This window comes from Stegostoma tigrinum, chromosome 22 (assembly GCF_030684315.1).
Source record: "Stegostoma tigrinum isolate sSteTig4 chromosome 22, sSteTig4.hap1, whole genome shotgun sequence".
In the NCBI taxonomy this organism is placed as follows: Eukaryota; Metazoa; Chordata; class Chondrichthyes; order Orectolobiformes; family Stegostomatidae; genus Stegostoma; species Stegostoma tigrinum.
Genome location: NC_081375.1, coordinates 10789842 through 10804784, shown reverse-complemented (window position 1 = coordinate 10804784; position 14943 = coordinate 10789842). Strand labels below are relative to the sequence as shown.

General features: G+C 37.6%; 2 protein-coding genes across 4 annotated transcripts in view; one reads left to right on the top strand and one right to left on the bottom strand.

Annotated features, from left to right (window-relative positions):
• Window positions 1-788, top strand: part of LOC125463513 (trichohyalin-like) — a 65470-nt gene extending 64682 nt beyond the window's left edge. For both annotated transcript variants that reach the window (XM_048554836.1, XM_048554837.2), the window contains exon 22: window positions 2-788. In XM_048554836.1, the coding sequence (XP_048410793.1) occupies window positions 2-175 (174 nt within the window). In that variant the 3' untranslated portion in view covers window positions 176-788. The remainder of the gene's footprint in view (window position 1) is intronic.
• A 2837-nt stretch (window positions 789-3625) lies between these two features.
• Window positions 3626-14943, bottom strand: part of smurf2 (SMAD specific E3 ubiquitin protein ligase 2) — a 233676-nt gene continuing 222358 nt past the window's right edge. For both annotated transcript variants that reach the window (XM_048555207.2, XM_048555208.2), the window contains 5 exons: window positions 13219-13356; window positions 10458-10578; window positions 6811-7012; window positions 6473-6548; window positions 3626-5904 (listed from right to left, as the gene is read on the bottom strand). In XM_048555207.2, coding sequence (XP_048411164.1) covers window positions 5805-5904; window positions 6473-6548; window positions 6811-7012; window positions 10458-10578; window positions 13219-13356 — 637 coding nt within the window. In that variant the 3' untranslated portion in view covers window positions 3626-5804. The remainder of the gene's footprint in view (window positions 5905-6472; window positions 6549-6810; window positions 7013-10457; window positions 10579-13218; window positions 13357-14943) is intronic.

Genomic DNA, 14943 nt, shown 5'->3' with positions numbered 1-14943 from the left:
GGCACTCCAAAAATGGAAGAAAGAACTGCGTGCAAAGATGGAAAAGGAAATTCGTGAACTCCAGGAAATGATAATACAGGAGGATGACGATGTGTACTTCAGAGAATTGGAAGCAGAGAGAATACAGCGGCAACTCCAGATGGCATCTTTCCAGTACAGTAAAACACCATTATAAATATTCACTATTGAGGAATGAGCTCTTAGCTACCTGATTGAGAGAGCTAACCCTCATGCATTTATTTAACCAGGAAAAGAAATGGAATATTTGTACATAGTAGGGAAAATTAATTCAACTGGAGCACAGAATCCATATTGAATCCAGACTGCTCTTTTAATGACCCTTTTGAGTTAAATTAAGTGGGAACAGATGATTACTGTTGATAGACTCTAGCTTCTGCATCACTTTACATTTTCCAATGTACAGTGGTAGCTTTGGAGATTTTAATATAAATACTACTTTAATAATTACTCCACTTATCTTGAATCAGTGAGCAAATCTTTCTACAATGTCAGCATCCTGAAATGCAGACGGGTTATGCCTCATGTTAAAAGATTACTGTTATTGCCTGCTGCTAAGAAGTTCTACATGTACGCATCAATGTTTACAAGATGGTTTGACACTAATAGTGTAAAGCTCATTCCATTCAAATTATTTTGTACATTTTTATCCTGTAGTGGATTATTACCCACAGATTTAACCAGGAAAAGAAAGGCAGTTCTATTGATCTAACCTTTCGACATGATCATGTCCTGAGACTAACTTATTAAATTTTGGCATGCAAAAACAAGTTCTTGTTTGTGATCTTTGAGTTTTAGGTTTTGTTATGGAGCAGAACCTGAATCATATTCATTCCAAATTGCATTAATGTTAAATGTGCCTCAGTTTTTCTATTAATTGGGTTTAGATATTTTTTAATCAATCTGGTCAGATGTTATTACATACCTCCGCAGCAGATGGGACTTTAACTCGAGCTTCCTAGCTCAGAGATACGGACCTGGCCACACTTACTTCAAGGTTCACCAGTTGGATGTGCTGCTGCATTGTTTACTTAATATGAAATAACTGTATAAACAGGGATGACATGTTTTTGCCATTGTCTGAAGTCTGCAACAAAAGGTTGTTTCAAATTCCCATTGTAATCTGTACAAACATTTCAGTACGACCTCTGTACTGGACTGTATTACTATCCCACTGCATGGTTTGAAGAGAAGCAAAGCTTTTCTCTGGCCAACTGTCCTCAAAATTACTTCAAGGGTCTGGTACAATTACAGTAGGATTACTGTCTTCCATGCAGCCCAAACCATGCAAGGGTGGCATTACGGACCCATAGTATGGTTGATTGATTGCCCTCTGAAAATGCTTAGCCAGTTGCTTAGTTGTGTTCAAGAATATAGCTCACCACCACAGGATGATGAATGCTGCAGCAATGTTGCCATGTCTCAAGACCATGTCCTTTTAAAAAAGACCAGAAACAAAGTGCACGTCAGCCTGTAAGCCACTAATGGCAGAAATTAAATGTTCGAACACAACTCCATTTGATAGACCAGAAGTCTTTTTTACTGTTTGCTTACTGTAGTGGTCAGTGACAGAGCATCCAAAGGAGTTTCAGAAGCAGTTTCACAGAAGTATTTAATAAGGTGGCTTTACACATTTATGGGGGCAAAAAAAAGTGTTTAGAAAACAGTGTGGAATTAGATTCAATTGAAATCAAAAAATTTAACTATTCTCTAGTTTTGGTGATTCTCCTAATTTAACATGCACAGCACTTCAAACAATTCTTTAAATGTGAACTGTACTTGAAGTCGCTTCAAGTAACAGACAATAAATCTAAAATAACCATTTTGATGCCCAAGAGAAAATCAATCATTCTTCAAGTCACTCCAATTCTTTGTCACTTTTATAATACGCAATGAAATGTTTTTTCATACTGGTTGCAGTTTAATATTGTTAATTCAAACGCAACTTCACAGTATACCTTTTCAAGAACCACTAACTAACCTCATCCCACCTCCTTGACCTGTCCGTCTTCCCCGGACTGACCTATCCCCTTCCTACCTCCCCACCTATACTCTCTCCACCTATCTTCTTTTCTCTCCATCTTTGGTCCGCCTCCCCCTCTCTCCCTATTTATTCCAGAACCCTCTCCCCATCCCCCTCTCTGATGAAGGGTCTAGGCCTGAAACGTCAGCTTTTGTGCTCCTGAGATGCTGCTTGGCCTGCTGTGTTCATTCAGCTCCACACTTTGTAATCTTGGATTCTCCAGCATCTGCAGTTCCCACCATCTCTGATCACAATAATAATAAGTTGTGTATTAGTCATTATTACAAAAGGTATATCTCATTGTTGAAGATGGCAGAACCAGTTGAGGGGGGTACAGGGGAGCTTAGCACTGGGAATGAGACTGGCTTTGAGGAAAGACTGAAGAAACTGGAATTATTCTCCTCCTCATTTAATCTTTTCTTAATATTTGTTGCTATGTTCATAAATATGGAGAGGGTGAGGGAGAATAGAAATGATCTGCCTTGGCAAGACAGTAGGATTGATTTTTTAAAAAAAAGGGTACGGATTTAAAATATTCAGCAAAAAGCCAGGGAAGTATGATGACTGGCTGCATAAAAAAATCTGATCTGGAATGTATTATCTGAAAGCATGCCAGAACTGTATCCAGTAGTAACTTTCAGAAGACAATTGCAGGTCATGGGGAAGAGCGGCAAGAGGGACCAATTGGAGAGTGCTTCTGAGTCTGCAAATAGAGTGGAATGAATAGACTGACAATACAGATGATGTTTGGGATTCTAAGTATTTCTGATTATCATCATTTTCCCATTCATTATTACAAAATTATTTAAAGGGATCTCATTCATGAGGTGTTGGCAAAACCAATTTGCACTTAAAACATCTAACACAGTTTCAAGTATGGTATAATGCCACATTGTGTAAAAAAAAATCGCGCCATTAAGGATTTTTAAAAATTCAATACAAAAATCTATAGATAGCTTTAATGCTATTGTCTCATGGAGCATGGTATTTTGGGTTCAGGATGCTCAGGTAGGGGTTCCTCTAAGTAGGTCAGGTGGTGTGGTGCATAAGCATACAAACTTAACAAACACCACGTTGTTTTAACTTGATATTAGGGTTGTCAACCTTCATTGAACATATTCAAGTATATTTTAACATGTCTGTCATTTCTGTATATTAGTCATAAATACCTTGCAAACAAACAAACATAGCCAAGGAAATTAAAAGAACAGCTTTTTGGGTTGCATTCAGAACTTAATCCTAAATTCAGGCAAGTCCTGCAGGTTGATGCCTACTTACCAGGAGTAGACAGTGATCAAATGCGGAAACTGTTCATCAAGGTTACTGAAATTGCACTGCAGAACATCTCCAATTCCAAACTGGCCGAGATTAGTCAACAGAACCCAGAATTTAGATTAAAGCTGGGACTCTTTTTCTATTCTAAATGGTTGATAAGTTAGTACAGTTATGCAATAATCTAAAATTCACACTAGGTTAGGATTCAATTGAATGAATTGAATTTTATGATCAACAGTAGTGGGATATCACTTTCAATATTGATTTAAGGAATTCATAATTGAATAGTTAACAGACAGAAGGCAAATATAAACTGAACTGGTTATGCTGTGAGGGTGCAAACAGCATACACTTTATTGCTCATTCTGCATGGGTGTACACGCAAAGTTTTGTTTTCCATACAGTTTTGTTTTTTTTTTAATTATTAAAGCCCATGTAACAGCGGGAGTGAAATACAATGTGTTAACGACGCTAAAACACTCTGTAATAAATACAAAATAAAATGGAAATGAGAAAAACCTAAAAACAAAATAAAATATGGTGTTTTTAAGAACTGGGAAATAAAGCCAAGGGGTTAATCGTAAACTAATTACATCTATATAAAAAAGATTTTAACAACTGGTAGACAATATTCTATTAACCAATAAGTGTTACATACAGTGAACTGCTCCTGTCTGCTATAACATATTATTCCATTTATTCAGCATATTTCAAGTCTGTGAAGCCATGGGCGCATGCTAGGAGCTATTGGCTGTACGATGAAGCATGCAGTTTATTACAAGAGCAACACTCTAATTGCTGATTTTAGCTTTTCCTTCTTGGTACGCAGTCCATTTTTAAATCCATTATTGATAAACTTAGGTGTAGTGTTATGGATGGTTCTGAACAGATCATGAAAATAGACCACGTGTGCATTGGACATTCATCAGAAGAACACGGCTGTAAATGTCCATTGAAGACTTTGTTCTGGTAATGGGATGTCAGCTGTTAACCTTTTAGGATTGGTAGGAAAGAGGAGGGGGAGGGGAGAGGAAAGGTCAACAAACCAAACAGAACTAAAGTCTTAAGATGTGCAAAAAGTGGTTTAAAATAAAAGTTAATTGTATCTTAACTTAAAAGTTGTAATAGTCACAGTATTAGCCTCAGATTTATATATATGCCTCACCCAAGACTGTACAAAGCACCATTGCAGAACACTTCACTGCTGGATGATGCTTTTGCAATTGATAGGCAGCAGTGCAGGGCAAAAAAAATAAGAATGCTGTATCAACAGGTGCTCCCAGTACAGAAATACTATTTGACAAGAATGTCAACAGGTTATAAATATATTAAAACTCACGTGAATGGATAGGATCTGCAGAACATTTCCTATCATTAAAATTACAAAAAAAATCTCAAACTCTTTATAAAAAAAAGTCAATGTGGGGTTTTGAGCTGCCTCAATTTAATATACAAGTCATAATTCATCAATGGATAGAAAAGCATAACCGAGGACAACTCTCTTTAAATTTATATATTTAACTTTTGCTTTAATAATTGTTGGCTATACAATGAAGTTTGTCTCAGCCCAGCTATAACTAATAAAAGATGGAATATACTCACACACTTCATGTTAGAAAACATTCTGAGAGCATAAACCAACATCGCATTGTAGAGTGTTGTTGCTTTTAATATGCTATAAAGGAGTAATTATTCCCATGTCGTAATATAACTGATGCGATAACGAAAGAAAAATGACAAAAGAAAATTTCCCAGTTAGCAATGCTGGCTGGTAATATGCAGTTCATAAAAAGATTCTTCCCTGTCATTTTGGGAGGGGTAGGAGAAAAGTGGTTATGACTGAATTGGCCAAAATGAAGTGGAATGTTTCTCCTATGATGATTTTGTACAAAAATAACTTGCCTAACAGACGTTGGTTTGCAATACACCAAGAAGACGACTGAAAATTTAAAAAAGCCAATTTTCCATTTGAGAATTCATTTGGAATATTTACTTTATGATAGCTCAGTTACTGCACTGTTGTTAATAGATACTTCACTACCAAATGAATGACCAGTAGGAAAAAAGGTGCAATGATGGTATAGTTGCATCAGCCCAACAATGGTTTTGTTGTACCGATTGCTGCAGTCTACATCATGACGCATGATGGTATTATTCATTAGTAAGGAGTAGATGGGCTTAAGACAGATGTCAAAATTGTTGTAGTAGTCTTTTAAGTCAGAAACGCTATCAAGAATACTGCTAACTGGTCAAATCATAAAAAGCTAGCAGTCTGTAATTTTCCAGATATTAGTTTAGCAGCTGATAGTCTCATGGCAAATGCCAGGTGACCAAATTCCTCAAAATTCCCTAATCATCCAATCCCTCTTGCTGTGCTCTCGCTAGGTAAGGGAAAGACATCCTGTATATTCCAAGCACTGCTGGAACCTCGGCAGGAGAAAGCCCTCACCGACAGTTGCGTACGGAAGTCCCATGATTCACAAAACAATCATTCCACAGCAAACCCACAAGTCTCTTCTATGGCTGTTAGCAGCTTCTCATAGAGTTTTTCATAGTTCTCGTAGGGAGGAATGTCAATTCTATTAAAGCTAGGAAGAAAACAGTCAAGAAACATGTTTTACTATCCAGTTCCTTAACAGGTTGTAAATTATGTGCACAGCTACATTGTCTCAAAGTTGGGTCCTCAAGTCTCGATAGGATTGTACATTTGCCCCCACCCCACAAGGACTTCTTTTATTACTGTTTTATTATCTGTACCATGCCTAGGCTGTATTCATAATCTCTAATGGTCAGGTGCAAATCTTAAAACAAAGTGTGCAATAACATTCATTCAAGTGCATTATACTGTAATTTGTTCACTCCAGGGAAAAAGAGTCAAAGAGCTGCAGCATGATGACAGAAAATTATTAATGATAGGTTCCATTTATAAGACTATCCCATCTTCGCTTTAATGAATTCCTGCCAGGTCTGGAACAAATGGAATGGGTTGGGATGACTCACAAAGATATATCTTTCTTATTATATTAGATTAATCATTTCTCCATTTTAATGGATTAAAGTTTTCATTTCCATTCTCTAGTTTTCTTTTGTTTTAATACCAAAAGAAATTCAAACATTAACAGACAGGAAAAGCACAAATAAAGTATAGTTACCTACCAGGTATGTGCTTTGGGGAGGTTGTTGGTGCTGGCATCAATCTGGTGAATGGTGAAGAGCCTTGGACCTGCTGCACCTGTAGTAACGTGAAGACCATTTAAGTATCAATATACTTAAAATGAGCAGTAATCTTAGCAAGTGTTTGGTTTCACAATATATAACACCAAAGATGACGTGCCTTGTAAACCAATGGTTTCTTTCACCTCAATGTCATCATGATGGTACATATTTCTACCCTGTCCACATTGGTACATAGGTAGAAAGAAATAATCAAGCTTATGTTTTTGTTTGTTTTACTGAGAGCACATAACTGTACACAGCCTCAAAATCACACTCACCTTGTAACGCTTTAAAACCCTGCAGAGGCACTCGAGAGGATCCTGTTACAAACTGGAGTAATCGGGCTCGCCTTTCTTCATCAAAAGACTCCACTGCCTTCCAGAACCATTTAACAATATTGCTATCTGGTGTACAGTGTTTCAACCTAGTGTTTGATTTCCAGTCGTTAATATCGATCTTGCCAAGTCCACAGATAATTAGCTGGGAAGAGTCAACAAAACATGCCAAATTAACACATGGAGACAGCTTTCCCTCTACAGAACATTGCCTAGTTAATTAATGTAAGTTAAATGCTATAACTATACTTTGTCCAATGAACCCACATAAATTTTGCTCGTTTCTTCAAAGTTGTGCACAACTTTAATAGATCACTTGATGATGATTCAGACTATATCACAGAGCTATAAACAATATTTGCTGATGTTATTTTAGCTTTTGACATTTCATTTTATTATAATAGATTTTATGTCTGCAAAGATTGCCTCATGGCATCCCAAAAAAGCTAGATAAATTGAAAGTATTTCTTTCTTACTTCAGGATTGTTTCCTCGAATGCACTGTTGAACCTTTGTTATTACTAATTTTATTTCTTGCCCTCCTCTATATGTCAATTCTCTTACTGAGCCGTGTTTCACATGCAGTAGCTGCCCTGACTTGCTCAAGCAGCATTACGCGTCATTACTTTGGTAGAACAGGCTACATAGGATAACACCAAGTTTTGACATTGCCTTGCAACTATCCAACACAAATAGCTTCTCGTAGAAGTAGCTGCACAATGATTAACAGTAGAAGCATCATTAGTAGGGTTCTGAAGAAAGATTAACTTGAATTTTTATAACAATTGGTTTCTGCGATGTGGATTTTGCTAGCTCAGACAGCATTCGCAGCTACCTTAAACTGGTGCAGTTGACGTCCTTGGTGCTGTTAGAAAGTAAGGGAATTCCAGGATTTTGTCTCCGTGATAGTGAAGGAACAATAGGGTTTTAAGGAACGCAACTATGCTTAAAATTATCTTATATCTTACAATATGACTGAAGGGGAGCTTGCAGGTGGTGATGTTCCATGCATGTTATGCCCTTATCCCTTCAGGTTTGGAAAGCACTGTCAAAGGACAGTGACTTACTGCAGTACCTTCCGTAAATGGCACACACTGCTACCATTGTATATTTGCAGTGGAGGGTAAGAATGTTTAAAATGGTGGATGGGATGCCAAACAAGCGAGACACTTCATCTCAAATACTGTCAAATTTCTTGAGCATCGGTGGATCTGCACTTGTCCACACAAGTGAGGAGTATTCCATCACACTTCTGACTTATGTCTTATAGGCTTGGATAGGCATTGACAAGACATGAGGCAAGTTACTCACTGTAGAATTCTAAGTTTCTGATCTGTTCTTGTAGCCAGAGTATTTAAATGCCTGGTCCAATTCAGTTTATGGTCACTGAGAACCCCCAGAGTGTTGATAGTGAGGGATTCAGCAATGGTAAGGATTTTGAATGGCAACAGACAGTGGTTAGATTCTCACTTGCTAGGGATAGCCATTGCCTGGAACTTGCGTAGTGAAAATGTCAACTGCCACTTATCAGCCTAGACCCGGATAATATCCATATTTTGTTGAATTTTGGAGACAGACTATTTCAGTATCTAAGGAATTGTGAATGGTAGCATCATGCAATCAGCAGCTAGTATGCTCACTTCTGAACTTATGATGGGGAGAGAGGTCATTAATGATGCAGCTGAGGATGCTTGGATTGAGGGAAATACCCTGAAGAACTCCTGCTGTGATCTTCTGTGGCTGAAATGATCGACCTTTAGCAACCGTAACCATCTTCCTTTCTGCCAGGATGACTTCAACCAGTCTGCCAGCCCTGAAGGGTTATACCCAAAACACTGACTGCTGCTTTCCTCCAGATACTGCCTGGCCTGCTGTGTTCTTCCAGCCTCCTGTTTGTCTACCTTGGATTCTAGCATCTGCAGTTTTTTTTGTTTCTAACCTAGTGGAGAGCTTATCGTTGGCTCACACTGAGTACAGTTTTGCAAGAGCCTCTTAAGACCATATTCAGTCAAAAACTGCCTTGATTTTAAGGGCAGTCACTCTCAAACTCATCTCTGTGGTTCAGCTTTCTTCTTCGATGCTTTGGGTCTGGAGTCACATGTAGGCTAGACCAGACTAACTTTTCATTCCTGGTTTATTGAATTTAAAATTCCACCATTTGGCACAGTTGGATTTAAATCTATGCTCCCAAAACATTACCAGCCCAGTGACAAAACCTCCACACCATCACCGCCCTCTTAAAGTGGAATGAGTTTGAGAGATCTGGAATACAGAAGGCCAACAGTTGACCTGATTTGAACATACAGGATTCCTAAAGGCTTTAAATGTCAACATTGAGAAGGTCATAAGTTGATCCATGCCTTCATAGTTTGCAAACCTTGGTCATTTAAAAATTTTCACTGTGTCACTGCCGTTTTCTTCAGACTGAAAATCTAGAAACGGAGCCAGAATCTTCGAATAAGTAGTTAGACGACTGGGATGAGGAGAGAAAATCAAAGAATATGGAGATCAGGCAGTAAGGTAGAATTAAGGTGAACCCCAACCATGATTTTAAATAACAGAGCAGGCTTGTAATTCTCCTACTCCTGTTTTTTTTAATAAATCTGGGTCAATTCCCCAAACATAACCGTTTCACCTCTATGGCTGTCTAGTTGAGATAAACTAACTCAGCTAAGACCACAGATAAATGTGGGCGCTTTCAGTGGACTTATATCCACAAAGATATAACTCAGAGTCAGGGTGCCTCCACCATTATACTTTAAAAATAATGTAACATTTAAAGTTGAGACCCTTTATAATCTTCAGCTTTAAAAGGAGATGTGATAGTGCATTGGCAGCACTGCTGGGTTGGTAATCCAGAGTGCCAGGCTAATGTGCTGATGACACAGGTTTAAATTCCCAACATGGCAGATAACGAAATCTGAATTCAATAATAATCTGGAATAAAGTGCTAGTCTAACGGCGACCATGTAATTACTATTGGTTGCCATTAAAAAAAACACATTTGGTTCATTAATATCATTTAGGGAAGTAATCTGCTTTCCAAACGAGGCCTGACCTACATGTGACTCCAGAATCACACGAATGTGGTTTACTCTGAACTGCCCTCTGGGGGCTTAGGGATGGGTAATAAATGCCTGGACAACAACACCTACGTTCCATGAACAAATTAAAAACAACTTCAATCCCAGTTCATATTATTAAAAAAAAATCACAGAATATATGTCAAGTACCTTGAAGGCTCAAATACGAAACTGGCCATTAAGACTGGATAAAATTGGTGATTGATTTAAGTGCTGGTGACCAGCTTCAGAGACAGCAGAGTAATGACACATGCATTCCTTGGTGAATAATTTAAAACGATCAAGGTTTGCAGTTTTTAAAGGCATGGATCAACCTACGATCTCATGTACTAATACAATAACAGCAATGCAGAAGTTATTGATATACACCACTTCACCATCAAATGTAAAATCAATGCATTTCAAGCAGTTTTAGTTTAAACAGGAGATTGAATATCTTCAGAAAAGTGAGCATACGTGTTTGAAACACGATTATCTCACTAAATTAGGTTAAAAACTTAGTACTCACTTCCAACTCCTTCTCATCAAATGTTTTCAGCAGATGCTGTGGGATAACCTCATTGAATCCTTTCTGCAGAGCAAGAAACTGTGCTTCGATACCTCGCAGAAATCGCCAGTTCACATATAGCCTAAAACAGGAAATATTTCTTCAAGTCAGTGTGTTTCACATGGACTCTACTGTTGCAATTGAAGTGGTAACCTTTGTAAAAAGGTTAATTTATAAGGATAGGCTCTTAGCCGAATTGCAAAGACTCAATCCACTTTTGGCAGCTCTTTTCCTATCAGTGCAAAACAATGAGTCCTTGCTGCAACCATAACAGTGTTTTAGCCTTTGCCACTCGATGGATTATACAAGTGCGACAGGGTTAGGGTTAGTGATCCCAGCTGGATCAGTAGCTGAAGTCAATGTAAAACTGAGTCACATGAACGTAAAGATTTCAAATTTAAGTCCTGGCTAGTACTGAATTAGTTGATTTTAGCCAAAGTAAAAGGGAGACTAGAATTTGCCGTAATGTGGAAGCACCGGTATTGGACTGGGATGGACAAAGTCAGAAGTCACAAAACACCAGGTTATAGTCCAACAGGTTTATTTGGAATCACAAGTTTTCGGAGCAGAGCCCCTTTGTCAGGCGAAATATGAGAGAAGCACGCAGAATTTATAGGCAGAGAGATCAAAAGATCGTGATCCACAGTTCTTACAGATTTTCTGTGCTTTTTCTCATAATGCTTGCGATTTCAAATAAACTTGTTGGACTGTAACCTCATATCATGGGATTTCTGATTCTGTCCACCCCAATCCAGCACCGGCATCTCCAAATCATGGCTACTATTAACACCACCAACTGTCAGCTCGAAGTGGAGAGGGCCTCTAAGAAGATCACGCATATCGACACAGACATCAAGTTTCTGCAGAAATGCAAGAAAGCAGAGAAGATCCCGAAAGAACGACAGATCATAATCTTTGGATCTCTCTGCCTGCAAATTCTGTGTCTGGGTGTTTCTCTCACCACCTGACAAAGGTGCTATGCTCAGAAAGCTTGTGACTGCAAATCAACCTGTGGACTATAACCTGTTGTCAGTGACTTATAGAATTTTCTACAGTAGGCCTGTGACAGGGGCAGATTCCTGCTTCTGATCACAATCAAATGATCCAAAAGCATGAGGTATGGTCACAAAGATTTAATTCATTTTCACTCTCCACACTCCGCTGTCAGACATGAGCATTTCCAGGATTTTCTGGGTCTTTTATCCCCCCAATATCAAATGATTTCTGTTGAAAAGTGCACTCATTAGGACAAAAATAGGCATGGCTGTGATTTAATACCTGCTAAGAACAGCATGTTTGGGAGGCACAGATGACTTTAGATCTGTAGCCAACAAAACTCTCTATCATTGGATACTTTCTTCACCTCATTTCTGGATGTGTTATTTGATTGAGATTGATTGTTATGATCAGTCAATAATTCCCTAAGAAATATTGTACCATAGTAGCAGATGGTGGAAAGCAAACTGAACAGGCGTTGATACTTTACCATTTAGCTACAGCTATCTACCGGTGCCATCTGCTGGAGTTTCACCTACTCTGCAAATTGCCCTCCAGATGGTTACAGTGGGGGAAAAAGACCCTTGTCTATGTCTTTCCAGGATGTTCCATGGCAGAGGCGGTGTTGAAAAGAGATGCAGGGATTTTCGTCAAGGTTCAGCCGAACTGCTCCATGATATAGTTAACTCTGTGTTACAGATTGTTCCCTGGGATACGTGCCAAGATAAAACTTAATTGTGGCTAGATGACCATCAACTCCATGAAAGATGCTCTTTGATATGTTCAAAACCAACTGGTCTTCCAGGATAAAGAATTTTCCATGGCTGAGAGTTGTAGACTGGAACATCACAAGGTCCAGGTTACGTGCTGAGGGATACACTAATGCTTGGGGAGCAAAGGGGACAGGCCTACAATCAAGGCCTTTCAAGGCCAGAAACTGAATAAAACCCCTCAGGCTGTCCACTCAAGATGTAATGAACATTAAAAATTAACTGTAATTATTGGACGAGATTAACATCAAATAATAAATTTCTATAACTTTTATCAAATAATCAACTTCTTGGCTCACAAGTAAAAGCATGCACTGAACAGAAACCAAATCCTATGAATCCCTGCTCAATTCATTTCATAATTTAACAATGCAAAAACAGTTTTATTGGATAGGAGACAGGAAGCAACCAGGAAGCAGCATAAAGTTAAAATTAAAAAAGCACAGATGAGAAGAAACAGGGATGATAAGGTGAACACAGATAAAGTGTTCATGTTATTACACAGCGATGCATTTTATCCTTTCCATATTTTGGGGCTAATATTAAACAACAATGGTCTTCAGATTTTTTAGAAAACCTATTTATTCATTCTGTTTCACCATCAGAGTATTCCTAAAATGTTGCAGAAATGGATCAGAAGTGAAATAATTGCAACAAATGTAGATTGGGCTCAATGGACTCAGTGAAATCTCTAGGTACTCAATCCATAGTACTGACTGATATAGCCTCAATCAACTACTTGTTGAAGACTGCTACTCACCTATACACGTAGCTTGCTTACGTTATCTTAATACAAAGCCAACTGTAGCCTGCATCTAGCCATGCAAACATAAACCAAGAAATCCAATCCCTTACCAAACTATTTTGTTGTCAAATATTTTGCTAACTGAATTAAAGTTTCACAAAGTAGAATCATAAAGTAGCAGTAAGCTGAACAGACCTGTTGTCTCTCTTACCGAACGTATTCTTTCTTGGTCTCCTCTGTTACAGGAATGCTTTTTCCATTTGGTTTTAGTTCATGTTGAATGATTTCTCCATAGGCATTGTGCTCCACACAGAATGTGTGGTCCAAGACACCTGTGATGTCATTTTCACTGCACAGCAGAAAAACAAAACAATTGATCACTGAAATTTCTCTGCCCCCAAAATATTGCCATTTTATGTTTAGTATGTATTCTGTATTATCAGCTGATAAAGCGGTCAATTTGCAGCTAAGAGAAACTTGCATCAAATTCTTCTGTATAGTTAACACACACTACTTTTCAACTTCTTAGCAGTGCATGTCTTGGTAACAGTTCTCCTTAAATACTGCCAGAATCAGAACAAGCACTGACAAATTAAGTGAAAAAGATTTGTGACAAATTAAGTGAAAAAGATTTGTGACAAATTAAGTGAAAAAGATTTGTGACAAATTAAGTGAAAAAGATTTGTGACAAATTAAGTGAAAAAGATTTGTGACAAATTTTGTTCTGATTTAAACTATTTTGCCAACAAGTTCTGCGCTTGTAGCATATCGCAGAATAAAGACTGTTCAAATCTGCAAGGCACAGATGCCATTAATATTGCTCCTCCTTTTTCAAACTTTGTAAATTCATAGAGAAACTAAAACAGTGTTTGAAGTTTTAAACAAGGAAAAACAATAATTTCCTAATCCAATCCAAAAAATGTTGTCCATTCCAGGATTACTATTAGCTAGAGCACAGAAGGTTCAGCTGACAGATTTTAAGATTTCAAATTCTGCTACAATAACAAAAATGCTGCAAAGTAGTTTTTAGTTTTGCATGATTAAATAACAAAGACAATGTATTTTTAAAACATGATCATTTAAAAGTTATAAATAGGAAATAATTTAAACAAAATAAAGTTACAAATAGATAAAATGTTCCTTTGAAATTCGCTCCAACAGATAATATTGGAGGAGAAGAATTACAAAAACAGATTCTACTTGTGAACCAGTAATTTACAACTGACATATACAAAATAGGATACGTCATTTAAAAAGTTAACATTTGATACATAATTGAAAAGGGGCACCATGCTTTTTAGTTCCCTTCACCCCTTTTGATTAAATTTACATTTTTTTTTATAACTGCATTTCAGACCACTTCTATACGTAATTAATACTCTCCATGTATCATGAACAAAGAACTTATCACAGCTTCTTTCAGCTACTGGTTTTATGCTTTGAAAACATCCTCTGGAGATTTGGAAGGCAGCAGAGTAACTGATTGGGCCTTGTCTTGGATATTAACCACCAAACACACATTAAACACTAATATGCAAACAAAAGCAGTAATGCAACATACAATTTAGGATTAGTTAATGTGGAAAAAAAAGAAAATAAAAGTTCTCATCTACTGTATTAAATAAATGACTGGACATTTTCATAGGTGAAGATTCTTTATTCCTCTTCTATCATCAGATATGGATGTCACCTGGCCTGACTAATTACCTTCAAAGATTACATTCGGTGATTTTGGAAAAAAAAAGATGATAATGGTCAACATAATGAGGAGGACCCAGTAAATCTGAATAGCCATTAATTCAAACAGAGCTTCCAGTCAAAACTACATGAAGAAACTAATCAAAAAAAACTTTGCTTTTGAACCAAATGGCTTTGTTCTCCCTTGGTCTCAAGGGCTCAACAAGGACCAGATTAATTGTTGCAACAGTCCATCAAG